The sequence below is a fragment of the Guillardia theta genome, assembly GCF_000315625.1.
Source record: "Guillardia theta CCMP2712 unplaced genomic scaffold GUITHscaffold_115, whole genome shotgun sequence".
NCBI lineage: Eukaryota > Cryptophyceae > Pyrenomonadales > Geminigeraceae > Guillardia > Guillardia theta.
Genome location: NW_005434559.1, coordinates 106,299 through 132,366, shown reverse-complemented (window position 1 = coordinate 132,366; position 26,068 = coordinate 106,299). Strand labels below are relative to the sequence as shown.

Genomic DNA, 26,068 nt, shown 5'->3' with positions numbered 1-26,068 from the left:
CAAGACAAGACAAGACAAGACAAGACAAGACAAGATAAGATAAGATAAGACAAAAGCTATACAAGGCATGCATACTCTACAGTTTTCATATCAGCACACAGGTTCATTGTATGGTCAGAAAGTTGATGGCGTTGTACTTCCATCCCTTGGTTGGCGGTCTCCCAGCATGTACCTGAGCCTTCGTTCAGCGTGGAGATTGATCCAGCCCAAGGACAGACGTGAGAGAAAGAGGTAGGGAACATGAGGACCCGCCCGCACTTGGGGCTGACGATCCTCCCCTGCTGCAGGAAGACCGTCTCTCCTCCTTCCACCCCGTTGAAGTAGACCAGAAAAGCCACCACCCGACGAGGCGCACAGGGAGCCTCCTGCCCTGAGTCCGCATGGTACGCGTGGTGCTCAGTCCCGTCATCCAAATACCTGCGATGAGGAGAAGGCAAGGTGACGAGATGAAGAGAGGAGGACGGGGAGGAGGACGGGGAGGAGGACGGGGAGGAGGACGGGGAGGAGGACGGGGAGGAGGACGGGGAGAGGACGGGGAGGAGGACGGGGAGGAGGACGGAGGGAGGAGGACGGAGGGAGGAGGACGGGGAGGAGGAGGAGGAGGAAAACGGGAGGGAGGAGAGGAAGGATGCAGCTACCTCTTCATGCGGAACCCTTCATCGCCGAAGGGATTCTTGAGTTGCCGGAGGATAGGATTCTTCTCTTCGTACCTGGACCGTCATGTCAGATGAGGTCAGGGGGAGGTTGTGAGATACAAGATGGTGTGGTTGACAAAGACTGACAGCAGCATCTGCTCTATCTCCGCCCACTCCGAACTCTTGCGGGCCCCTTCTGATACCTTGACTGGCAGTTCAGGCGGTAGCAACAGAGGGCAAGTGACTCTGACCTCGTACTCGCTCGCTTTCTTGACCTTGTGGTCTACGATGATCTTTCCCTCGCTGATCAGGTTCCCCTAGAGCGCCGTGACGTTAGCGCATGCGATGGCGTTACGTGGGAGGGTGACACACCTCGTAATGATCCGATCTCTCAAACATCTCGATGATCTTCTCGCACTGAATCATTACCGTCACTGCCGTCGTCATCTCCTCCTCCTCCTCCTCCACCACCACCACCACCACCACCACCACCTCCTCCTCCTCCTCCTCCTCCACCACCACCATCATCATCATCCTCATCCTCATCCTCATCATCATCATCATCATCATCATCCTTCTCCTCCTCCTCATCATCATCCTCATCCTCATCCTCCTCATCATCATCATATCCATCTTGTCAACAAGACGGAGGCAACGCACAACCTGATGGCTGCTCAAAGCTCCATCCCACACCTGAATCGTTTGATCCTGACCAGTACGATCAGCACAGGACAGGCGACATCAGCCTCCACCTCAGTCCCAGCTACATGCTCTCTGCTCATGTGGTCCGGAAAGGTTGCTCCCTTCTTCCCCACGTTGTGATAGACTCGGTTCCGCTCGCCCGGCCGCAGCACCTGGATAAGCCGTCAGCGTTCTGGAGCTTTGCTAGTCTTCAGCTGGACTGTCTCACTTGAACCATGGTGTCCAGGTTCTTGCTGATGGCTGCCAGGGACGGAGCGGCGGCGGGCTGAAGACTCTTGAGCAAGAGGGCAGCAGCGTCCAAGCAGAAGAGAGCCTCGGACAACCTCCCCGAAGGATACAAGACGTCTGCCGCAAAGTTGGCGAGCTCGACAGGGTCCCGGCTGGCGAGCGAGCAGTTCACGGGAGTAAAGTGCTTTCCGATGATGGCCTGATATCGTTCTGACATGGGCAAATGTCGAAATGTCCAACACAGTCGTGTCAGTGTCAGGCATGAACACAGCCACGTAGGAGAGGCTACAGGCTACCTGCTGTAGTCAGGGGAGCATCTTCACTCCATGATCGCTTCTCTGATCTCACAGCCTCCCTCTCGGCTTCTTCCCTGGCTGGTCGTCCAGCTCCGCTCCTGTTCTCCCTTGGAGATAGTGTCGTGCGAGACAGAAAACCAGCTACGTCCCGACGCAAGACTTCAGCATTCTGTCGAGCAATCTGCTTGCAAATCATCATCGTCTCCATCTCACTCTTCGTCCTCTTCCTCGTCCTCGCCCACTTCCTCGTCCTCGTCCTCCCCCCTCGCCCTCGTCCTCGTCCTCGTCCTCGCCCTCGTTCTCATCATTATCATCATCGTCCTCGTCATCTCCATCTCCACCTCAATCTCCATCCCCATCTCCATCTCCATCTCCATCTCCATCTCCATCTCCATCGTCGTCATCATCATCATCACTATCATCACCATCATCATCATCATAGGCGACTCCATGCAGGTTGAGTTTGATTGATTCCCCACCTCCTTGTGTTCGGGGTTGTTTCCCAGCTGCGCGGCTGTCAAGAAGCATGACAAGGCAGCCCTGAACTTCATCAGGCCGTGCAGCTTTGCGCCAAGATTGACAACTTCAGCTGCACCCCAGGTCCTGCTGGGGAGGTGCTGGGTTGGGCACACGTCCAGCAGAGGAGCGGTCACGTTCCACTTGAGCACCTCCTTGTCGAACAGCCTGACGGGGACCCGAGGCATTCCCAGCTGGACGTCGAAGTAGAACTCAGCGCCTGCCCAGCAGCAGCTGTAAGGGACCATCCAGTTGGGCAGCGGAGGCTTGGACCTGACTCTAGAGGTGCGAGGCTGTTGGCGACGAATCGCTGGCGTACAAGTTGCCAGCGAAGAGCCTTGAGTTCCTCCTGCTGCTGCGGGAGGTTGGCGATGTGGAAGAGGCCGACGCTGTTGAGGCCTCGTTGGAGGTTGTTGGCGTCCAGATAGACTGCGGGGGGAATGACGTCAGTTTGCGATGGTGACGTAGCAAGCAGAGTCACAGGGCGGAAGGGTCTTGCCCTTGATCGGCCTCAGAGCGTTGGCAACAGCAACGAAGTGGGAGGAGCCAGTTCCAACCAGGCCGTCGCACTCGGAGAGGAAGAAGATGTCCGACAAAGACTCCTGGAGGACGCGAGCAGGTCAGAGCCTCGTCTCCCCTCCTCCCGTCTCACAATCGCAAGAGTTTGCGCTTCCTTCCCCCCTCGCGCTTGTGCGAAGCTCGCGACTGAGTCGGCCTACAGCTCCAAGTCACGAGACGAGTCATGGGCGAAGAGCAGATGGCAGGAGGAGCTTCAGACTTCAGACCATACCTGGTCTCGTATCCACCGTTCCGGAAGTCTTTGTCTCTTGGGAACGATGAGGCGAACGAGGCTGAACACGTCTCTGCTGTCGGAGGGCACGTCTTGAAGCTCGCTCGCAACCCTCGGAGAGTCAGTCGCGATGTACAGGTGGCGCGATCCCGCGAGCGCTGCCTGCTCGAGACCAGCATCGAGGTAAGCAGAGAGCTCGTAAGTCTGCTTCTTCCATGTTGCATGCTGCTCGTGCAAGTCAGAGGGAACTCATCGTGTGGTAGAAGAGAAGAACGATGAACACATCGAAGTTTGTGTTGAGACCAGAGTGAAAAGACATCACAACAAGTTCAATCGTCGAACGAGACAGTTGCATGGCAAGTTCGATGTGATAAGATACGAAATATTAACAACACTTGCAGACACGATTCATGTACGACAAGGTTTGCCTGCGTGTCTCCTCTCCGGACATGCACTCCGACCATCTTCAGATCGTCTTTCACGCTACCCGTCCATCCCATCCACACAGCTTCCTTCCACAGAAACTCGAGAACCTGGGGCAGGTTAAGGAGGACAAACTTCACACCGCCTTCCCTGCCTCCTTTCTCGGCCTGAACACGAAGTTGTACACAAGAGAAGTCCACGTTTGATGCACGAGGGAATCAGGAGAGTCATCGCCCAAGGCCCTCCTGAGTTCGTCTCTGAACTCGACTGGACAGACGAGGGCAGCTACGTTTCCCCGCATCTGCTCTTCGTCAGCAGCATAAGGTAGGAAGGTCGGCCAAGGACCTCGTCCGCAAGCTTCAGTCGGCTGGCGTCGTCGAAGCCATCCTGGTACAGGAGCGCCTGCAAGGACGAGAAGGAGGAGGATCACGCGGCAGTGTAGCTGAAAGTTGCCTTACCCTCTCCTGCGCCGTTGTGTCCTCGAGGCCACACGCAGTGAAGGGGAGGAAGTAGCTGTCAAAACTCGTCACTCTCCTCCTCCTCTGCAAGTCATCTGAACCAGAACAGGTCATGCCCAGCACAGTTCCATGGACCAGGTTTGTACGCCAGGGCGGTAGGGCCCAGCACGACCGTCCGGTTCTCGTAGAAGGCTTCGGCGATGGAGGACGCGGTGCGGTGAACGATGCTGGCGAACCCGTCACCTTGAAAACCGTCGAAGTCCAGGACGAGGACCCTAGCGCTGGTGGCAGGTAGTTCAGAGCCCCTCCCAGGGATTGAGTTGCGAGTACCTGGAGCAGTCGTCGGGGTGGTTCATCCTCCACAGAGCTTCTAGGATCTCGCACTCCACTCGGCTCAGTGACTTGATCCCTGAAGACAGACCAGGGAGTTGCCCTTGGCATGCCCGGCTTCCAGCCATGAAGCGCTTCTTGGACGTCGCACTGGAGGTAGCTCCTTTGCGCGGATCTCCAGCTGCACTGATGAGGAGAGGAGAGAGAGCGAGAAAGACCAGGACGGCACTGTTGCAGCATTGCAGAGTGTCACTCTTCCGATGCGTCCTCCAAGGCATCGAGGTGATGGGGAGAACGTGTATTGTTTCTGATGTATCCCCTGTTAGGAAGAAGCGCTTGCGCGCGCTAGATCCTTCATCAGAAGTTCGTCGTCTTGGTGTCAGGTCCAGAGGGGATCACTGTTAGCAAGTCAGTGTTGAAACCTCGACAATCCCATGCAACCTCACACGGCTGGTCGCCATGGCTTCTTGCTCCCTCCCCTCCCCTCTAGATCTCTTGGATGACTGCTAATAGCTCCCTTGCTCCCCTTTCAGCAGCTCTCCTTCCCCTCAGCAGCTCTCCCTCTCCTCTCCACCACCTCTCCCTCTCCCCTCCCCTCCCATGCCGGCAGCTTTGTGGGATCAAACGGCTCCCGGCCCGCCTCGGCGTCGAGCGGCCCGGCCCGCCCGCCGTGATACTATATGGACCGGCGGGGCGCGGCCGCGGCATAGTGGCAGTTCAGTTGCCCCAGTGCGCGGCCGGCCGCCCCGCGGCGCCCCGGGCCCGTGACCGTCCGTCGAATCCGCTGGCCACTGTGGGACTCCGCCCCTGCGCTGAGGCCCCCGTGACGGTGGCTGAGTTCAACTTCAAGTCGCGGACTCCGGAGTCGCACCCGGGCCCGGGGGCCCGGCGGCGGGTGCCGCCGTGCCACGGTGACCCCCGCGTTGCTTTCGAGTCAACAGGGCCGGCCGCCGAGTGCCGCGGGCCGGGCCGGCCGCCGGCGGGCGGCTGACTCAGGCCCGGCCAGTGAGCCGGGGGCCGGGCTGCCGCCTCCGGTCCGACGCCGGTCAGACGGACCGTCGAACGGTCAGACTAGCGGCCGAGTCGGGAAAAAGTTGACGGAAATAGAGCAGAGGGTCTTCCCACGAGATTTTAAAAAGTGAGTTTTACCTTGTGGTAGGACCACCCACCCTCAGGTGATCCACAGGATCCATAAAAAGAGGCCCAGGCACCGGTGGTTATTAGCGCAACACCGCGGGTATATCAACCCCTCCTTCCTCCTTGCAATACCCCACGTGGCCCTTGCTTGCACCCCGTGTGACTAAACATCAGGCGTTGCACCTTCATGGGGTGGTCATTCGTAGATGCTGTTCATAGGGGTATGTTTCAGTACCAAATATGATATAAAGACAGGGGTGGGGTCATGCCAGTTACGAGATTTGAGGGGCAGGGAGGGTAGGGTCAGTGCACTTGCAAGCCTGTGAAGTAAATTTTGAAAACACTTGTTTTCGAAGATTTAAATCTCCCTGAAGTCAGGAAGGGGCGTCACGTGCCTTTCGTGTGCTCCCACGAAATTAAAGGGTAAAATATGAACATTTTCTAAAACATTTGAAGTTTTCGCAGATGTGGTTCAACTATATTCAATTGGCACGCTTCATCCACCACGAATTTGATTTCTTTAATTTCAAATAAACAGGAAAAGTTTAAAATTTTATTTCAAAACTCTCGGATACAATTTGCCCTCGTGCGTATAAAAAAAACTCCTCTATGGCACAAGATCTGTTAGAACCAGTACCCCTACCCCTCTTTTGTACCCCTACTATTCAAGCATGCCCCTCACGAGTCTCAAAACTACAGAAAAGGATCCACCACCCTACCCCCTCTTTTACCTTCAATTTCTTGCTTGATCACCCCTTCTACACATACCCCACCCCTTACAATCTATGGCTTACCTTGGGTAGTCGCACATTCAAGGGAGCCCTCCATAAAATCTCCACCCTCCCGCCTTTCCGTCACTCGCTCGCTCCCATGGCGTCGCTTGCTGCTGCTCCTGCCGCGGATGCTCCCGTCGACGCTAAGACTCTCCCCAAGACTCTCAGTTTCGACAACGTGGAGTTCATGTCCGCCAACATGACCGGCTCCTCCGTCGATCCCAAGGCAGCTGCCTCGATCTCCGAGGCCCTCACGGGCCTTGGTGCCAAGGCTGGCAACGACGCCATCAAGGCTGGAGCTGAGCTCGGCGAGCTGGTCAAGGCTGCGGGTGTCAAAGCGTTTGTGGAGTGCGGAGTGGTCGAGCACCTTCACAAGCTCATTGAGGACCGCAGCACCGCCGAGCCCGCGCTCTATGCCATCAAGGGATGCGCCGAGGCTGTCGGAGCCAAGGCCGAGCCCTTCCTCGTGCCCTTCCTCGCCCCGGTCCTCTCGTGCGTGGCGGACAAGAAGAAGGCTGAGGTCCGCGCTGCCGCTGAGGCTGCCGGCCCTGCCATCATCGAGATCGTCTGCCCTCAGGCGATCAAGAACGTGCAGGGCATGCTCTTCGCGGGAATCGCCGAGACCAACTGGCAGACCAAGATGTGGTCCCTCCGCCTCCTTGGACAGCTCGCCGAGAAGTCGCAGGTTCCCTTCTCCCGCTCCCTCTACCAGGTCATGCCTGTTGTCTCCGCCGCCATGTGGGACAGCAAGAAGGACGTGAAGGAGGCTGCCGAGTACGCAACCCTCAAGGCCATGGAGACTTGCCAGAACAGGGATATCCGTCCCTTCATCCCTGCTGTGATCCAGTCCATCAAGAACCCCGAGGAGATCCCCGAGACCCTCCACAAGCTCTCTTCCACCGTCTTCGTGCAGTCTGTCGACAACCCCGCGCTCTCCATCACCGTCCCCATCCTCATGCGTGGCTGCAACGAGAAGAAGATCGAGTCGAAGCGCCGTGTCTGCGTCATCGCCGACAACATGTGTAAGCTCATCGACTATGCGCACGAGGCCACCACCTTCCTTCCCGAGCTCCTACCCGCCATCGAGCGTCTCTCCACTGAGATGTCCGACCCCGAGGCCCGCTCCGTGGCTACTCGTGCCCTCAAGACTCTCAAGAACATCAAGGAGAGCGCCGAGGCCTTCGAGGCGTCCAAGAAGATGGAGCCCGAGGATGTGCTCAAGGTCCTCGAGGAGGCCATCACCGCCAACGTCCCGGGAACCAAGCTCGACGACAAGACCTTCCGTGTTTCGCTGGAGTATGTCGCCTGCCTCCTTTCCGGCATGATCGACGGCATGTTGTTCGAGGAGGAGCAGTGGAAGTTCGAGGGAGTCTGCCCCTACCTCGCTCCCTTCATGCCCCAGGCTGACGCCGAGGCCGTGTGCAAGGCCGCGTACGCCCAGTGCTACAAGTCTTGCGTGCCCAAGGACGCCGCTGAGGACGAGGACGACGAGGGAGAGGATCTCTGCAACTGCGAGTTCTCGCTGGGTTACGGAGCCAAGATCCTTCTCAACAACACCCGCCTTCACTTGAAGCGCGGCAAGCGCTATGGCGTGTGCGGCCACAACGGATGCGGCAAGTCTACTCTGATGAAGGCCATCGCCAACGGGCAGGTTGAGAACTTCCCTCCTCCCGACGTGCTCAAGACCGTGTACGTGGAGCACGACATCCAGGGCGACCTCTCGGACCTCAACATCGTCGACTACGTGTGCAAGCTCGTCCCCGACAGGTCCAGGGATGACATCATCGCCAAGTTGGACGAGTTCGGCTTCAAGGCTGACGACTCCTCCCCTGCCAACATTAACGCCTGCATCTCCGGCCTTTCCGGAGGATGGAAGATGAAGCTCGCGCTCTGCCGCGCCATCCTGATGAACGCCGACATCCTCCTCCTCGACGAGCCCACCAACCACTTGGACGTCAAGAACGTTGCATGGCTCGAGAACTTCTTGACCAGCCAGGACAAGGTTACCTCCCTCATCATCACTCACGACTCTGGCTTCCTTGACCGTGTGGTTACTCACATCATCCACTACGAGGAGAACCGCAAGCTCAAGAACTACAAGGGCAACTTGTCCGCCTTCGTCAAGCGCGTGCCCAGGGCCAAGACCTACTACGAGCTCAGCGATGAGAACATCAGCTTCACCTTCCCTGAGCCCGGCCTCCTCGACGGCATCAAGTCCAAGGGCAAGGCGATCATCAAGATGGACCGCTGCACCTACACCTACCCTGGACGCGACAAGCCCACGGTCCGCAACATCACTCTGCAGGCGTCGTTGTCTTCCAGGGTTGCCGTCGTCGGACCCAACGGAGCTGGCAAGTCGACCATCATCAAGATGTTCTGCGGAGAGACGAAGCCGACTGAGGGTACCGTGTGGCGCCACCAGAACATGCGCGTCGCCTACGTTGCCCAGCACGCTTTCCATCACTTGGAGAACCACCTTGACCAGACGCCCAACGAGTACATCCAGTGGAGGTACAGCTCGGGCGAGGACAGGGAGGCTAACGAGCAGGAGGCGAGGAAGATGACCAAGGAGGAGGAGGACAACCTCGAGAAGGTCCACGTCATCCGCAACGATGACGGCACCGTCGAGAAGCGCATCATCGAGGCTCTGAGGTCTCGCCGCAAGACGAAGCGCTCCTACGAGTACGAGGTGAAGTGGCTCAACAAGTCGGAGGAGAACAACACCTGGATCGAGCGCGAGAAGCTCGAGGAGATGGGATGGGGCAAGATGGTCCAGCGCCTCGACCAGCAGGAGGCGCTCAGGGCTGGTCTGGCCAGCCGCCCGCTGACCACCAAGTTCGTGGAGAAGCAGCTCGGCGACATGGGCCTGGAGGCTGAGTTTGCTACTCACTCTCGCATCCGCGGCTTGTCCGGAGGACAGAAGGTCAAGGTGGTGATCGCTGGTGCTATGTGGAACAATCCTCATATCCTGGTCATGGACGAGCCCACCAACTACCTCGACCGCGACTCCCTCGGCGCCTTGGCTGGAGCCATCCGCAAGTACGGAGGAGGAGTTGTTCTCATCTCCCACAACCGCGAGTTCACCGAGGCTCTCTGCCCCGAGCGCTGGGTGGTTGAGAACGGAGAGCTGCGGCGCGAGGGAGAGGTCGCTGCGGACGAGAAGATCGACGCGAGCGCCAACGAGGCTCCTGATGAGGTGATGGACTCGCTCGGCAACGTGATCAAGGTCAAGAAGGAGAAGAAGCTGTCTGCCCGCGATCAGAAGAAGCTCGAGAAGAAGAAGGCTCAGCGCAGGGCCGCCGGCCTCCCCTCCGACTCCGAGGAGGACTAAATTGCTTGCCTGTCTTGCTAGAGTAGCGATGTTGCTCAAGTAAAGACTTGGTTCACACATTTCTTGTCTTGTTCTCTGCACGCTCCTACTCTTGCTGCTTGCTTACTCTAAAGCTCTGCACTCCTCGCTCCTCCTCGCTTCAACATCTGTCACTCCTCTCCTCTCCTCTCCTCTCCTCTCCTCTCCTCTCCTCTCCTCTCCTCTCCTCTCCTCTCCTCTCCTCTCCTCTCCTCTCTCCTCTCCTCTCCTGTAACCACTATTCACCGTCATTCCTGGCCCTCCCTCTCTTTCCTGCTCCTCACCGACCTAAAAATTCCAATGACCCTCAACCATCTTCAACCGTGCGCGCTCGTTTCACAATCTGGTCTTCCCTCCCCCTCCTCCCTCCTCCCTTCCTGCTCCCCTCCCTCCTCCCCTCCTGCTCCCCTCCCTCCTCCCTCTCTGCTCCCTCCTCTTCTCACCTCTGCAGATTCTCGCTCTCCTCCCTCTTACTTCCTCCACTCAATGTGATCCAGCGGCCAGCACAAGACGAGCTGACGAGAAAGGGAGGGAGAAGGGAGAGAGGGAGAGAAAGCAAAGCAAGAAGGGAGGAAGAAGGGAGGAAGAAGTAGAAGCAAGATCGAGAAAAAGGAGGAAGAGAAGAAGCAAGAAGAGGAGGAGGGGACGAGGGGAAGGAAGCAGGGGAGGAGGGGAGGAGGGGAGCAAGGAAGGGCGAGGGACAAGCAGGAAGGAGGAGAGAGGGAGGGAGCAAGAAGGGGAAGGGAGGAGAAGTAGGAAGCAAGAGGAACAAAGGAGGAGCTCCGATCTCTTAGGCAGGTCTCGTCCACGAGGGCAAGCAGATTCTCCCCACCATTTGTTTATCATTCATCTTGTTCGAGGCTTTCTCAGTCTAACTTGCCGATGCTTTTGTTCTCCTCCTCCTCTCTTCCTCCTGATCGTCCTCGCCCATCGTCCGTATCAACCTCAGCTTCTTCCTGACTTCGATTCCCTTCTTTCCCCCTCATCTTTCCTTTCTCGCTTTCGCTTGAGCTTCTCGCCCTGCCATCCTCTTGTACCTCATGTCGAGTCAGACGCAGACACGGCTCCTCGTCCTGCAGTTCTTGTCTCTGCCCCTGTTGCTGTTGCTGGTGCTGGTGCTGGTGCTGGTGCTGGTGCTGGTGCTGGTGCTGGTGCTGGTGCTCCTGACCCTGCTGCTCCTGACCCTGCTGCTGCTGCTGCTGCTGCTGCTGCTGCTGCTGCTGCTGCTGCTCTTGCTCTTGCTCTTGCTCTTGCTCTTGCTCTTGCGTCTTCACCTACTCCTTTCCTACCCCTGCTCCTGCTCCCGCTCCTGCCCCTGCCCCTGCCCCTCCTCCTCCTCCTGCCCCTGCTGCTGCTGCTGCTCCTCCTCCTCCTCCACCTCCTCCTCCTTCTCCTGCCCCTGCCCCTGCCCCTCCTCCTCCTCCTGCCCCTGCTGCTGCTGCTGCTGCTGCTGCTCCTGCCCCTACTCCTGCCCCTGCTGCAGCTGCAGCTGCTCCTGACCTTGCTGCTTCTGCCCCTGCTGCCCCTGCCCCTGCTTCTGCCCGTGCCCGTGCCCCTGCCCCTGCTACTGCCTCTACAGCAGCTGCTCCTCCTGCTGCCGCCCCTGCTGCTGCTGCTGCTGCCGCCGCCGCCGCCGCCGCCGCCGCCGCCGCCGCTGCCGCCGCCGCTGCCACTGCTGCTCTTGCGTTTTCCCCTGCTCCTTTCCTGCCCCTGCGGCTGCTGCTGCTGCTGCTCCTCCTCCTCCTCCTGACCCTGCTGCCCCTTGAGTCGAACAACCCGGAAACTTTGTCGTCCACACACTCAACAAATCCATGAATTTGAGGATTGTCGAAAAAGACGGGAATTTATTTTTCTCAGTTTCTTTCATGATGATACTCATTCATATGGAAGTCTCAACAAGTGATTCAATTGATTCGCGTCAATCATATGTTTCCTGCCTCTTCGCTCATCTGTGGATTGTCTTCCGTCTTGTCCGCAAAAGCAGGTAGGGAGCCTGCGAGTTCTGTGGGACGAAAGTTTTCCGCATTCTCGACTTGGGGGGATGGCCGCTCAGAGGCATGATGCGGGATGCCTTCAAACTTGTAGAAGAGGATGAATGCGCGGGAAGCCTGTTAGGACGAGGACATTGCTGCAGTCGATAGACTGAAGACCGAAAGTATTACATCCGGGGTCAGTCTGCAAATACCTGATCACCATTAGCCATCATCTCTTGGTTCAAATATTGCCATCCTCCTCCTCCTCCTCCTCCTCCTCCTCCTCCTCATCATCATCATCAACATCATCATCCCCCTCCTCCTCCACCACCGCCACCACCATCCATCCATATCCAACGGAAGGTCCACATACCGTACCTCACTGCCATGTTTTGCCCCGGCAAGAAGGGGGTATTTGACTAAAACTTCAAGAGAAGCAACTCTCAGTCTATAGTATGACCCGGGCCGCGCGGCGCCGCCCGGCCGCCGCCCGGCGGCGTACCGTGAGCCCGGCGGGCCGGGACGAGGACAATGGCAGGACTGAGAGCCGGAGTAGACTGAAGAGACAGACACAAGTTTGGTCTTGCCACACTGCCGGCAACGGCGGCCGTCCGATTCGCAGTCCAAAAGTTAAAATCGTCGGTTCAAGAAATCACTCAGCCGAGATGAGTGATCTAACGGTATCCGGCGGCAGTGATCCAGGCCCTGAAACACAACACTAACCGTTGAACCGTTGACCGTACTGACCACTTGAAAGGAAACCGTTATGATCACTGAGTATGCTTCATTCGGACTCGGAGCCGTCAAACGGAGCCCGCCGCCGTCACCGGCGGGTCAAACCCACCGTCACCGTGCGGTACGGTACCCGCTGAGCCCCTGGATCATGACCGGTACGATGATAGGCAGAGACTGACCACCCCCTAGGCCCCCCCTCTGAGACCGGGGGCCACTGAAAGTTGCGCCCCACGTACCCCTATCTCCCAATACACCCCTCACTGGTTTTAGTACACCCCCGCCGGATACAGCGAAGTACGTAGAGCGATCGGTGCCTCCTCCTGAGAGTCAGGCCCACCAGGCCCCGAGGCCTTACAAGTAGTACTGAATCTGCTCGACCCCAGATGCCAATTACCCCTGTGGGCCCGCCGCAGTGCTGAATTGGGAAGCAGTGAAGATTTTCCAATGAGAGTCTATTGGGGTTTAGTTGCTGCCGTGTATTCTTTCCTGAGGGGGACCCTACTCTTTACAGGATCACCCGAAACGGAGGGAGGGGGGTGGGGGTCCTCTCAAGGGGTTGCAAGGTCGTGCCTCTAGTTTGCGGCACCATCCTAGTAAAAGTGACCACCCCACCTTCACCTGTCCCTTCTCTTTTGGTCCACCCCCCACCCCATTGAGTGACAGGTATAACTACCGCCACCCCCGTGTATCGTTGTGAGTACCCTCTCTTTTGATGTTGTTCGCAGGGTCATTTTCGTGTTATCTCCATACACCACCTACCCTACGCTTTGGTCTTGAATCACCCTACCCCATCTTCAGGTTTTGACTTATACACCCCACCCATCATTCTCACCTCAATTAGAGCCCTGCTGCCTCCTGCCGCACCCCACCCCCCCACCCCTATTCCCCACCTTGTAAATCCTCCCCACATTGGAACCTGAAGGAGCAAACTGACGGGATAGACTAAAAGGGGGGTAGTAGGGGTAGTCGGATACACAGGTCTAAGTGTCCTTCTGGGTGGGGGTGTTTTGATGTACCGGTTACTTAGTGTTATTTGATGTGATTTATGAGGTGGTGGGGTCATGTCAGGCTGGGGTCATCACAATCACGGTGGTCCATCCTTTTGGTAACTAGGGGTGGGGTCAAAATAAGGATATCAAAAATCGAAATGAGTGTTTTTCGATTATTAAAATGTTTTAATGAATAGAAAAACGTCTTTTCGATCCACGGAAATCACCTTTTTTTAAATGAGGGTCGAACCTCTAGGCACCGCCATGGCAGGGATACGAAGGGAAATGGCAGACAGTACGGGGGTGGGGGAGGCGGGAGGAGAGAGGGAGAGATGGGAAGATGATGATGATGTGATGAAACATCTCATCTGATGTGCTTGCAATGGTTACATCATGTTATGGAATACCAAGGAGAGCGCTGTGTTTGGCAAGGCTAGATTTTTGTTGACCTAGTCTGCCTGGCATCTAATGGCGGCGGAAGAGGGAGTTGAGAGCTCAGATGCAGGCTAAAGTCAGTCAGATATTGTGCAGAGTATGCATCATGACGCTGGGATCCTAGTCCTTGTTTGCTCGAGTCGTTGATTAGCGGTCGATGTGAGCTACTGCATGACCAGACAGGAAGGGCGGAAAGTGATGTGCACGGTGGTTTTGATCTTCTAATGACTCCGAACAGATGTCAGCAGATGAATCAACGAAGAAGTCTCGAATAGACGTCCTTGTTCAAGAGGATCGCTTCTCTGGAAGGCCGTGGGTGCTCAAAACGAGCCCCGAGGACGCCTCGTTACACTCGTCAGGTACGTCTTGGCACGCGATCGCTGCAGCTCTGAGTCCGCGCTAGCAACGACGACACTTCAATCGGGAGGATCGGACAGCCAGATGGAAAACGGACATGCAAAAAGCTCCCCGATACCCTTGTCAGTACCACCCACCACGTCCACTACTCCGGAACCGTACAAGCGCACGGGCTCTGCGGTTTCGAGGTATCTGATACGAGCTAGTGACAGGGTTGTGATGGCTGTTCACTTTCAGGTCATACAAAGCTCTCCAAAGCTTTCGAGCTTCTTTTCTATCTTCGTTCAAGAGCAATCAAATAGCAGATTCTGACTCCGAGCACATGTCCATTGCGGTATGCAGAAGGAGGCTGTACGAGGGGGGTTGACAGCTTGACAGACCAAGCAAGAGAAAGTGAAGCCTGCCAAGTCCTCGCTGAGATCCATCTTGAAGTAAGAGAAACATGATTTTGGTAAGAGAAAGCTCTCAGTGATGAGCGTGTTTGCAGGAAAAACGATCACTTGCACAGTCATAGACGAAGCATTGAGCTGTCATCGGAGTTGCAGTTAGAGGAAGAGAGATCTAAGGCCGACAAGCTCCTCCGTCCAAGGAAGAATGTCCGTATACATGTTCCTAGGAACATCAACGTGATCAGGTGAGCTTTCGGTCGGATCTACCTCCCTCCTGCCTGCTCTGTGCTTCATCGACAAGTGACTTGTCCCAGGCTGCCGAGCGTACAGGACGAGAACAGCGCGTTCATTCATGTGAGCGGAGAAGCAGGGGGAGGCTTCTTGCTCTGCTGACGTCACATGAGCAGCGATGGTCTTCCCTCTTCATGCTGCCGCTCGCCTACGAGACGTGGGCCTTTCCCTTTCGGTTCGCCCTGTGCCAGTATGCTCCTGCCTGTCTGTTCCTTGGGGTTGACTTGGCTCTGTACAGGCCGGGGAGCTCGTTACTGTTTGTGACTGATCTGATCTGTGACATCTTCTTTGTCATGGACTTCATCATCCACGCCTTCGTTGAGGTGCCGGGGAGAAAGGGGAGCAGCCGTTGGTGGCTGTTTCGCAACTACTTCCGGCAGCGGTTCCACAAGGAGCTGTTCCCTAGCATAATCTTCTTCCTGCTGTCTTCCAGCTACATCCCGATCTGGCTGTGGTGGCTCTCAACGATCCCCCGCCTTGTGCCGAGGCTGCAGCGGCTGAGGAGCTACTTCAACAAGATGGAGCTCAACCTCGAAATGGACGTGGACAAGCTCCAGATCTTCAAGTTCACCCTCGTCATCTTCCTCTCCTGCCACTGGGTCGGCTGCACGTACTACTGGCTCGCTCGCCTCCTCAACTTCGCCGACAACACTTGGATAGGGCAGTTCGAGGAGACGATGCCCAACATTTTCAACCGCTATGAGAGTCCAGTGAGAGAGAGGTACCTTGCTCTCCTCTACAGAGGTTGGATTGGCCTAGCTCCCAACTCCTACAGGAAGCCAGCACAGAACTGGCCCGAGCAGCTCTTCAGCGTCGCTGTGATGTTCATGGCGATGCTTCTCAGCGCCTACTTGCTCGGCTCCGTCCTGCCCTACATCGTCAAGAACGACCCAGCGGCTGAGGCGTTTCAGGCGAGAAGGATCAATTTTCTGAGGTTTGCCAACAACCGCGATCTTCCTTCAGGGCTGATCTCCAAGGTGATGAACTACTACGAGTTCCAACATAGCAAAGTCAAGATCTCCAACGTTTCCTCCATCAAGCTCACCCGCTCCCTCAAGCTCAAGGTCGCCAACCGCAAGTTCCGCCCCTACATCGACCGGCACTGCGTGCGAGGACAGTGCTTCTTCCGCTGCGAGCCTCAGTTCCTCAATTCCATCGTCTCCTCCCTCAAAGAGATCTATCTCATGCCGGGAGAAGACGTCATCCGCAAGGGAGACATCGCCAGGGAGCTCTACTTCGTTGCCGACGGGGTCGTGCAAGTGATCGAGAACGGAGAAGTGAAGCGAGAGATTCGCGGCGATGTCCAAGACATGCCGTGCGTCCTCGGAGAAGTCTCGATGTTCCTCGGCATCCCCCACTACCACGGGGCCCGCTCCTCCTCCGACACAGACGTGCGGCTGCTGGTGCTGACGCAGGACGTGATCGAGAAGCTGCTGAACCAGTACCCTGAAGAGCACGAGAAGCTCCTGCGGAACATCCTCGCCAACTTCAACCTCGACCTCCGCGGCAAGACGCTCGACGGGACGATGCAGGAGGAGGACAACGACATGGGCAGGATGCAGCAGAAGCATGAGATCCAGGTCGCGATCAAGCGGCGAGAGAACGAGATGTTCTCAGCTCTCAGCTATGCCACAGTGATGGGTGACGTCGAGGAGGTAGGAGCTGACCTCCCGTCAATCCTCCTCCTTCCTGCCGCCTCCTCCTCATGGATCCCTCCTCCTTCCTGAATGTTCTTCCTCCTCATTACCCTCCTGCTGCTGCTCCTGCTGCTGCTCCTGCTGCTGCTCCTGCTCCTGCTCCTGCTCCTGCTCCTGCTCCTGCTCCTGCTCCTGCTCCTGCTCCTGCTCCTGCTCCTGCTCCTGCTCCTGCTCCTGCTCCTCTATCTCCTCTCGTTCTCCGATGCTGCTCACCGAACATCTTCAGGTCCGCAGGCTCATCAGGAGGGGAGCCGACATCAACAGCTGCAACTACGATAAGAGGACGATGCTCCACGTTGCCTGCTCGGAAGGAAACACCCGCATCGTCGAGGTAGGAGGAGGAGAAGAAGGGGGAGGAGTAGGAGGAGGGCGCTGCAGCAGCTGAGTACGGGGAGCAGGTGCTGCTGGAGAGCGGAGCTGAGAAGAACATCAAGAGCAGATGGGGTCAGACGCCGCTGGTGGAGGCGATCTATGCGAAGCAGCCGCACATCGTGCAGGAGCTTCTGAGAGCTCAGTGCAAGCTGATGCTGGACGACCCTGCCGCCGCCATGTGCGACTATGCCTCCCGCGGGGACGTCGAGAACCTCCGCATCCTCCTCAGCAACAGGGTTGACCCCAACCTCGGGGACTACGACCGTCGCACCCCCCTGCACCTGGCGGCAGCGGAGGGGAACGACCGGGTGGTGGAGCTGCTCTTGTCATTCTCGGCGGAGATCAACATCAAGGACAGGTGGGAAGGAACGCCGCTCAAGGACGCGGTGGTGAACGGCAAGACGGTCGTGGCCGAGCTGCTGCGATCCAGAGGCGCTGTCATGCCCGCCGGGATCGGAGCGCAGGAGATGTGCAATGCTGCAAGCCAGGTGAGGGGAGGAGGAGAGGAGCAGATCAGAGCAGAGCAGAGCAGAGCAGAGCAGAGCAGAGCAGAGCAGAGCAGAGCAGAGCAGAAGTTGATGATGAGAAGGTTGACTGATGTTTCCTACAGGGGGACGTCGGTAGGATGCGGATGCTTCATGCGTGCGGGATCAGCCCTGATGAGGTGAGCATCGAGGAGGAAGGAGGGAGGGAGTGACGTCTGCGTACAGGGAGACTATGATTCAAGAGCTCCTCTACATCTTGCAGGTGAGAAGACGAAACCCCAATGAGGCGAATGCCACTGCTGCCCACCTTTTCAAGCTCCGGCTCCTGCTCTCTGTTTTCTTGCTCCTGCTCCTGTTCTCTTGCTCCTGCTCCTGCTCCTGCTCCTGCTCCTGCTCCTGCTCCTGCTCCTGCTCCTGCTCCTGCTCCTGCAATCTGGAATCTCGTCTCTTTGATTTCTTTACATAGCTTCGAGCGCCAAATTGCTGGCGATCTCATTTCTGCTGGGACTTGGCGCCGAAGTGAATATCAAGGTACAAGAGAAGAAGATAAGAGAACAGAAGAGAACAGAAGACAAGAAGGAAGAGAAAGAGAGGTCAGGTCAGGTCAGAGCAGTGCAGAGCAGAGCAGAGCAGAGCAGAGCAGAGCAGAGCAGAGCAGAGCAGAGCAGAGCAGAGCAGAGCAGAGCAGAGCAGAGCAGAGCAGAGCAGAGAATGAGTCTCTTTGATCTGACAGATTCTTCCTTAGGATCGTTGGGGCTCGACGCCCATGGACGACTGTGCTCGGGGGGACACGACCTACCACGTGGTGTGCGCGAAGATGCTACAGGGATGGGGGGGCAAGCTGAGCGTCATGGCGGGGACAGCAGAGGGGAGGAGGCTGAGGGAGAGGATGGAGGACCTGGACATGAACGATGTTTCCTGCCTCATGAGGCGCCTGATCTCTGCTGGACTGATGCACAACCGGCCCAAGACCCTCAACGAGCAGGAGCTGAGAACGTGCTTCGAGACATGCGTCCAGCTCTTCCCGCTGTTTGACAAGGTCAAAGCCGGGCTGGAGCCGTACTGTGACGCTCTGGAGTACTCTTTCCAGCTCCAGGTCGACCTGCATGATGAGCTGACGGACTTCCTGTTTGCGGTGGGGAAGCTGTCGGACCTCGCAGCCGAGACCGGGTCGTCGTTGACCTCGCTAGGGTGAGAAGAGGCGGAGAGAGGAGAGGAAAGGAGAGGAGAGGTAGTGGAGAGCGGAGAGGAAAGGAGGAGAGGTATTGGAGAGAGGAGAGGAAAGGAGAGGAGAGATAGTGGAGAGCGGAGAGGAAAGGAGGAGAGGAAAGGTAGTGGAGGGCGGAAAGGAGGAAAGTGAAGATGATTCAACCTGACATGATTCACAGCCGCGGAGGCTCGAGGAGGAGGAGGAGTTTTCTCAACTCTATGCGCTTCAAATCGACGCTGGGGCAGATGAAAGCAGGAAGCGACCTGGGGTCCACAGGATCCAACACTCCTCTTGTCCAGCCCATAGTACGAATCGTTCACTGCTTGCCTCTCCCCTCCCTCTCCTACTCCTTGTCTTTTGTAACCTTTCTTCTAATTTTTCTCCCTCCTCTCCCTCCTCTCCCTCCCTCTGATCCTCCTGCCTTGCAGGTCGGGGAGCGCAGGTCGGACACGCAGAAGATAACAGACTTTCTCGACAACCTGTCGGAGGACAGCTTGAACCCGGACATGCTGCTCTACAACGAGATGGATGAAGAGTCTCTGAAGCTCTACGAGGAGATAGACGAGATCGTTCTCCGCAACGAGAAGATGTACGAGAGCGGCAACCAGGGCAAGGAAAGGATCGCCAAGACCTTCAACAAGTACCTGATGCAGCTGTCCGAGGTCGAGTCCATGTACCAGTGCCTTAACAAGGCGGTTGCCAGCCTCGGAGTCCGCCAGACAGGCCAGCAGGAGGAGAGCAGTCTCTCAGCTGCCATCGACGTCACCAACTTCTCCATCGCTCTGGACCAGATGGGATTCAGGCACGTCAAGAAGGAGCAGAGGGAGGCGATCTTCGAGGAGGCGATCTACACGTTCAAGGTCTCCGACGGCGTCCTGCACATCGGGCAGATCCTGGCAGGCAGCCAGACGTTCCGGGATCTTCTGTTCGACCTGGAGGGTTCGTCCATCAAGCTAGAGGCCAGCCAGTTTTCTCAGCTCCAGAGCTCGGAGGTGCTGCGGTGCCTGCCGCTGTGCTGGAAGGTGGAGGTGGTGAAGGAGATGAAGACGCGGCTGTTCCGGGACAAGTCGAAGCTGTTCGTAGAGGGGCAGGTGCCCGAGAGGATCATGCTGATCAAGAGAGGGTCAGTGAGGCTCGAGAAGGAGAAGGAGAAGATATCTACCATGCCGACCGGGAAGCTGCAGCAGCTGGGGGAGTACGAGCTGTTCACCGGCTCTCCGATGCTCTACTCGGTGTACTGTGTCGGGGAGGTGGAGGCGTACACCATCTCCTTCGACATGCTGATTGACGAGATCAAAGATAGCCCGGGGTACGCCATCAACATCGCTCGCTCCCTCCTCAGCAGCGCGCAGAAGCAGGCGGCGCAGGGGACAGACGTGATGGCGGTGGAGTGGTACTTGAGCAAGGAGGGGCAGAAGGCGGATGACCTGCAGGAGGAGATCGCGGAGCTGGTGTGGGAGAGGTTCGGAGTGTCAGTGGTGGACGAGGTCGGGTGGAACCCTGACGAGAGCGTGTGGAGGAACGAGAAAAGCTTCCTAGTGGATACCGAGAGCTTTCACAAAGGTGAGGAACAGGAGAAAGGGGCAGGAGCAGGAGCAGGAGCAGGAGCAGGAGCAGGAGCAGGAGCAGGAGCAGGAGCAGGAGCAGGAGCAGGAGCAGGAGCAGGGAAACTTTGTCTGACTTGATGTTTCATAGATCAAATCGAGGCAGAGATTGATGCATGCCAAGAGATTCTTCCAGGCTTGCAGGTTCACCCCCCTCCTCCTATCATCCCCCCTTCCACTGTCGTGTTCTCCCTCCTGCTCCCTCTTCCGTTCCATCCTGTCCCTTTCGTGTCTTCCGTTCACCTCCTCCTGTCCCCTCCTCCTACATCCTCGATCGTTCTCTCCTCGCTTTCCCTTCCCGCTTTCCTTCCTCTCTGTTCCTCTTCACTTGTTTTCTTCGTGATCATCCCCCTTGATTCTGTTTTCTCAGGTCATCCGAGACAGCTGGAATCTTTTCTCCTTCGGCATGCAGCGAGTGGCCATGTCAGAGATCCTGGTGAATTGATTCTCCTCTTCCTCTACATCCTGCTCCTGCTCCTGCACTTTCTCCTCCTCCTATTCTTTCTTTTTCTTTTTCTCTCCCTCTTCCTCCCTGTTCTTTCTCCTCCTTTTCTCCTCCTCCTCCTCCTCCTCCTCCTCCTCCTCCTCCTCTTTCGCCATCATGGACCGCCATCTCGCTCACTCCTCTCTCTCTCTCTCTCTCTCTCTCTCTCTCTCTCTCAGAGCATGCGGTCTTACCTTGGAGAAGTCGGCGGTCTCTTCTTCCAGCAGTTCGAGCACGCGCTGGAGAAGTCGATGAAGACGAGGGCGGAGGAGAAGCAGGAGAGGAAGGAGGACGCACAAGAGTACGTGAGCATGGCGGACTGGTGGTACTGCTGGATGCTCCTGCTAGAAGGAAACGCAGAGCAGGAGAGCAAACTTGAGAGTCTGCAGATGATGGAGAAGCTGGGGGATGTAGATATCGCCTCCATCTCCTCCTACGAATTCTCCTCCTTCTCCGAGCCCAACATCTTTGACTTCCTCCTGTCCTTCGTCACGAGGCGCAGGATTCGCAACCAGCTGCTGTCCGAGCAGGCGATCGACCGCTACGAGGCTGCCTTCCTCATGACAGTGGGCAACATGACAGACGCGCTGGTAGCCGGGAAGGTTCCCCTGCTGATTCGGATGGTACTGCCGCACTTGCGCACAGTCAGCAACGTCAATGTCGTGGAGTTCTTCAGAGCGTTCGCAGACGGGGAGGAGGCGTCGAGATCGATCAAGTGGATCACGATGAAGAAGGTGGTGAGGGAGAGGAAGCGAGAGCTTGCGACTGCGCACGAGGATGAGCCTGTCTTGATGGAGGACACGACTGTGTTCAACCCATCCAGCAGGATGATGCAAGCATGGTTCGTGCTGATCCGGGCCGTTGCCATGTACATCTTCGTGTCAGTTCCAGTCCGGCTGACGTACCTCCCCTTCCGCAGCATCGGGCAGTGGCAGCTGCTTGCCTCGGATCTCGTTGCCGACCTCCTCATCATCCTCCACGTCCTCATCACCTTCAACTCAGCCTACCAGAACAAGAAGTCACGTTGGGTAACCGACCGCAGCAAGATCGCCAAGCACTACCTCTCCTCCAACTTCCTCGACCTGATCGCCTCTTTCCCCTTCGACTACTTCGCCGTCCTTCTTGGCCTCAACTTCTTCACCTCCCAGTGGCTCCGCCTCTTCAAGATGCTCTGCGCTCGCTGGATTTGGCACAAGTTCCCCGGCTCCATCTCAGTCCCCCGCGGCCTCCTCAAGCTCGCCATCCTCGCCTTCATGGCCCTTCACATCAGCGCCACCATCTGGTCGGCCCTGGGCCTGTCGGAGCAGGAGGGCTGGACCCTGGGAGAGACCTGGTACTTCGCTGCCTCAGCTCAGACCTTCTTGGAGGGCATGGCGGACGGGCGCAAGAGCATCTCCATGTGGGAGCTCTACACACTGTCGCTCAACTGGATCGCAACGCACACTGTCTCAGCCATCGGCAACTCCACCATCTACCCCAAGAACTACGTGGAGATCATCTTCGCTATCATCCAGCTCACCATCGGGATGACCTTCTACCGCATGGTCCTCGGCAAGATCTCCTCAGTGGTGATGAAGAAGGATGAGCAGATCATCAAGGACAGGACCGCTCTCGCTTCCCTCGAGTCCTTCATAGTCTCCAACAGGCTCGACCAGGACGCGCATCTAGCTGATGAGATCAGGACTCACTTCCACGTCAGCCGCTCCTCCAAGGCCGTGGACATGTCGGACATCGTTGACAACCTCAACTACTCCCTCCAATTCGAGCTCGCGTCCCTCCTCTGCCGAGAGTTCCTCGACCACGCCGCCATCTTCAAGGGCTGCAGCGAGGCTTTCCTCGACAGCCTTAGCGTCTCCCTGCGGGAGGTAGTCTTCGGGCCGGAGGAGACCATCTTTCAGATCGGCGACATGGCAGAGGACATGTTCCTTCTCACCTCCGGCACTGTCGACAAGATCGAGACCACTCTCACTGGCAACGACGTCGTCGTGGGCTCCCTCAAGAAGGGCTCAGCTGTAGGGGAGGTCAGCTTTGCCTTCGGCATGAAGCGGCTCTACACTGCTAGGGCCAACATGCTCACGGGAGCGGTATGTTTGCGGCTCTCCCGCACCTCGTACCTCCAGGTGCTCAAGCTCTGCCCCGAGGATCAGGAGATCGTCACGTCCAACTCGCTCTTCTCCTTCGAGAAGGCCAGGAGCGAGCACAGCACCAGCCACGCGAGCAGCAAGAGGTCCGCGAGCCGGGCAGGTAGCCAGTTCTCCATGAGCCTGGCGCAGGAGGAGGAGGATGAGCACCGGGAGGAGGAGGAGGAGGAGCGGACCATAGCGAGCGACTCGCTGGCGGAGAGCAACGACGAGGCACTGGAGTCGATCATAGGAGCAGGGGTTTTCTCTCAGATCCAGTCGCTGCGGACGAGGCAGGCAAAGACGCAGATGCTGCTGATGCTCGAAGCCTGCCAGGACAACGACCTCCAGAAGCTCAAGAAGGTGAGTGTTGCACCTGCCTCCCTTTTCCCAGCTGACCCCCAGTGCCCTCCCCCAGCTGATCTCCAGGGGATCCTCTGTCAACGACTGCGACGAGAACAAGCGCACGCCCCTCCACATCGCAGCGTCGGAGGGCAACCTGGAAATCGTCAAGTACCTCGTCGCCTCCAACGCAGACGCCAACAGCAAGGATGCGTTCCACAACACTCCCCTCAACGACGCTGTTCAGCACGAGCATGACAATGTCGCCTCCTTTCTCCGCGAGAACACGCCCGTCAAGACGTTCGTCCTGCCCGGCGCCATGGCAGCGGTGAAGCTCCTGACGTACGCGTACGAGGGGAACCTGGAGGGAACCAAGAGGCTCATCAGCAACGGCGTCTCCGTCAACGCAGAGGACTACGATCGCCGCACGTCCCTCCACCTGGCGTCCTGCGAGGGTCACCTGCACATCGTGCAGTTCCTGCTGGAGAGCAAGGCGGACCCCAGTTCCAAGGACAGGTTCGGGGGGACCGCTTTGCAGGACGCGATCAGGCACGGGAAGATGAGCGTGCAGACGTGTCTCAAGGAGCATGGCAGCCGCGTCGTGGGCATCGACACGGCCATTATGATGTGCGAGGCGGCGGGGAGAGGAGATCTCTCTACCATCCAGACGCTCCTCAGCAACGGGGTGAACCCCAACTTGCCCGACTACGACGGGAGAACGGCCCTGCACCTGGCGGCCTCCAACAACGCCATCCAGGTGCTCGACTTCCTCCTCCACTTTGAGCCCAAGGTCGATCCCAACCCGATCGACATCACAGGAGGAACTCCCCTGGATGACGCCATCCGCCATGGCAACGAGGTCGCAGCGAAGATGCTGGAGCTTGCGGGGGGGCTGACCAAGGATGACGAGAGACTGGCGGAGCTTATCCTGTACCAGAAGGCAGAGAACGAGCGGCAGATGAAGGCGATTCGAGACCCTCAGGTTCTCTTCGATAAGGCTCAGAGCAGGGAGAGCAAGTTCTGGCAGGCGTTCGAAGAGTTCGTGACCGTCATGTCCAGCCCGATGAAGAAGTTGGAGGATGCAGATGCTGCACAGGACGGCAACCAGGAGGACGAGGAGGAGGCGCTGGCAGTGAGTGGGGATGGGGACAGGATGAAGCAGAAGTTTGCGGTTTTCGAGAAGAGCATCGCCGAGCTGGTGCAGAGCATGAAGAAAGTTGTCAAAGTAGTCAACGAGTGCCTTGGAAAGAGCAATGAGACAGCCCAGCAAGCCTTCAACGCCTCGTTCAAGAAAGATCTCCTGGCAATCGAAAACGTCACATCAACGTGAGTAGAAGGAGGAGGAGGAGGAGGAGGAGGAGGAGGAGGAGGAGGAGGAGGAGGAGGAGGAGGAGGAGGAGGAGGAGGAGGAAGAAAATGAGTTGTGCTGCTGCCGCTGTCAGCTTTGTTGGATTCTTGACCTCTCTGCTCAGACCCGAGAAGAAGGAAGGAAGGAATGCGAGGAGACGTCAAAGCGTCGTGGTTGACAACCGTTTCGGCATCGACCCAAAGATACAAGGCCTCAGGGTATGGAACATCCTCCTTCTGCCCCTTCTTGCCCCCCCCTTCGTCCTCCTCCTCCTCCTCCTCCTCCTCCTCTTCCTCCTCCCTTCTATCGTTCTCTGCTCCTTTCCCCATCCCCCCCTTGCTCCTGCACAGCTTTCTCCTTGCCTCCCTCGATCTCTGCTCGTCTGTCTCCTGACCTTCACGGCATCAGCCTGTCAACATCCTCAACTTCTCCGGAAGCAGAGACATCTCAGTCACCATCCTCTGCGGGCGACATCTCCCCAAGATGGACGCTATGGTAGAACATCCGGGGGTTGAGCTCAACCGTGACTTCCTGAGCAGGGAGGTTGTGATACGTACTGCGTACTGGAGTTCGGAAACAACAAGTTTCAGGTGACCCAATCTCCTCCTCCTCCTCCTCCGTGCTTTCCTCCCTCTCTCCTCTTCCTTCCCCTTTCTCCTTCTCTCTTCTCTTCACTCTCGTCTCATCAAACTGTTTGCAGACGTCAGTCATCAAGAACTCCTACTCCCCTGATTGGTAAGAGACTTTTCTTCCTCTCTCTCTTCCATCCTTCCCTTTCCCATCCCTCCTCTTCCTCTCCCCTCCACTCTCCTCTTCTGCTCTGCTCTGCTCTGCTCTGCTCTCCCCTCATCTCCTCCGCTCTGCTCTCCTCTGCTCGCCTCTGCTCTCTCTCTCTTCCCCTCCTCACGGCTCTCCCCGTAGGAACGAGACCTTCCAGATCTCGATCCCTGAGATCACCCAGTGCGTCTCTCTCTTCAAGGTATGGGCTAGCAGGGGATCAGCTGGGGTCGTTGACCAGCTCTTTCCCAGCTGCACATCTACGACTGGAACCGTTTCAGCTCCCCCGACTACATTGGAGAGGCTTCGCTTCCGCCCGACATAATGAGCAGAATCCTGCGAGCTGAGTCAAAGTGGAAGGGTAAGGGCCAGCTGAAGGTGAGCTGGGAGAGAGGAAGCAGGAGGGGAGAGTAGAGAACAGTAGGAGAGGAGGGAGAGAGCAAGGAGGAGGGCGAGAGGAGTTTGACCAGCTCGGCAGGTCACCAACGGGATTCCAATCGTCGGTAACGATGGGCAGGAGACAGAAATTTTCATCGAGGTGGGAAGAATAGAGGTCAAGGAAAAGAGGAGAGGATGGGGGCGGCAAGGATGAGGACAAGGATGAGGACGAGGACGAGGACGAGGACGAGGACGAGGACGAGGACATTGAGGAGGAGGAGGAGGAGGAGGAGGAGGAGGAGGAGGAGGAGGAGGAGGAGGAGGACGCGGCATGACGGGTTCTCTTGGTCAGATTGGAGTTGGAGCCCTCACTGAGGAGCAAGAGAAGCAGCACACGAGCGATATGTACACTTCGCAAGATCGCAGCGATGGTGAGATGGAGTGA

At 57.4% G+C, this 26,068-nt stretch overlaps 6 protein-coding genes across 6 annotated transcripts; 4 read left to right on the top strand and 2 right to left on the bottom strand.

The window, feature by feature from the left end:
- Positions 1 to 103: 103 nt before the first annotated feature.
- GUITHDRAFT_117754 (hypothetical protein) lies at positions 104 to 1,782 on the bottom strand (the record flags this gene model as incomplete). The annotated part of the gene is made up of 9 exons (XM_005823009.1): positions 104 to 172; positions 249 to 417; positions 639 to 710; positions 756 to 838; positions 887 to 952; positions 1,008 to 1,052; positions 1,299 to 1,343; positions 1,388 to 1,489; positions 1,546 to 1,782. 9 exons carry the CDS (start codon positions 1,780 to 1,782, stop codon positions 104 to 106), a joined length of 888 nt encoding a protein of 295 aa, XP_005823066.1.
- A 288-nt stretch (positions 1,783 to 2,070) lies between these two features.
- GUITHDRAFT_117753 (hypothetical protein) lies at positions 2,071 to 4,618 on the bottom strand (the record flags this gene model as incomplete). The annotated part of the gene is made up of 12 exons (XM_005823008.1): positions 2,071 to 2,597; positions 2,651 to 2,806; positions 2,859 to 2,979; positions 3,030 to 3,092; positions 3,168 to 3,392; positions 3,629 to 3,679; positions 3,733 to 3,891; positions 3,936 to 3,992; positions 4,049 to 4,103; positions 4,150 to 4,329; positions 4,379 to 4,457; positions 4,597 to 4,618. 12 exons carry the CDS (start codon positions 4,616 to 4,618, stop codon positions 2,071 to 2,073), a joined length of 1,695 nt encoding a protein of 564 aa, XP_005823065.1.
- Positions 4,619 to 6,369: 1,751 nt separating this feature from the next.
- GUITHDRAFT_155320 (hypothetical protein) lies at positions 6,370 to 9,677 on the top strand. Its single transcript, XM_005823007.1, has one exon. The coding sequence runs from the start codon at positions 6,386 to 6,388 to the stop codon at positions 9,617 to 9,619; it is 3,234 nt and encodes a 1,077-aa protein (XP_005823064.1). The 5' UTR covers positions 6,370 to 6,385; the 3' UTR covers positions 9,620 to 9,677.
- Positions 9,678 to 16,892: 7,215 nt separating this feature from the next.
- On the top strand, positions 16,893 to 17,309 carry GUITHDRAFT_39974 (hypothetical protein; the record flags this gene model as incomplete). Its single annotated transcript, XM_005823006.1, has 1 exon — positions 16,893 to 17,309. A coding segment is annotated over one exon (417 nt), but the record flags the coding sequence as incomplete, so codon positions are not given.
- Positions 17,310 to 23,211: 5,902 nt separating this feature from the next.
- GUITHDRAFT_49680 (hypothetical protein) lies at positions 23,212 to 23,400 on the top strand (the record flags this gene model as incomplete). The annotated part of the gene is made up of 1 exon (XM_005823005.1): positions 23,212 to 23,400. A coding segment is annotated over one exon (189 nt), but the record flags the coding sequence as incomplete, so codon positions are not given.
- A 54-nt stretch (positions 23,401 to 23,454) lies between these two features.
- Positions 23,455 to 24,000, top strand: GUITHDRAFT_57638 (hypothetical protein; the record flags this gene model as incomplete). Its single annotated transcript, XM_005823004.1, has 1 exon — positions 23,455 to 24,000. A coding segment is annotated over one exon (546 nt), but the record flags the coding sequence as incomplete, so codon positions are not given.
- Positions 24,001 to 26,068: the final 2,068 nt, after the last annotated feature.

Bases quoted from the DNA above. Each gene is read 5' to 3' on its own strand.
- GUITHDRAFT_155320 (XM_005823007.1), top strand. From the start codon at position 6,386: ATGGCGTCGCTTGCTGCTGCTCCTGCCGCGGATGCTCCCGTCGACGCT.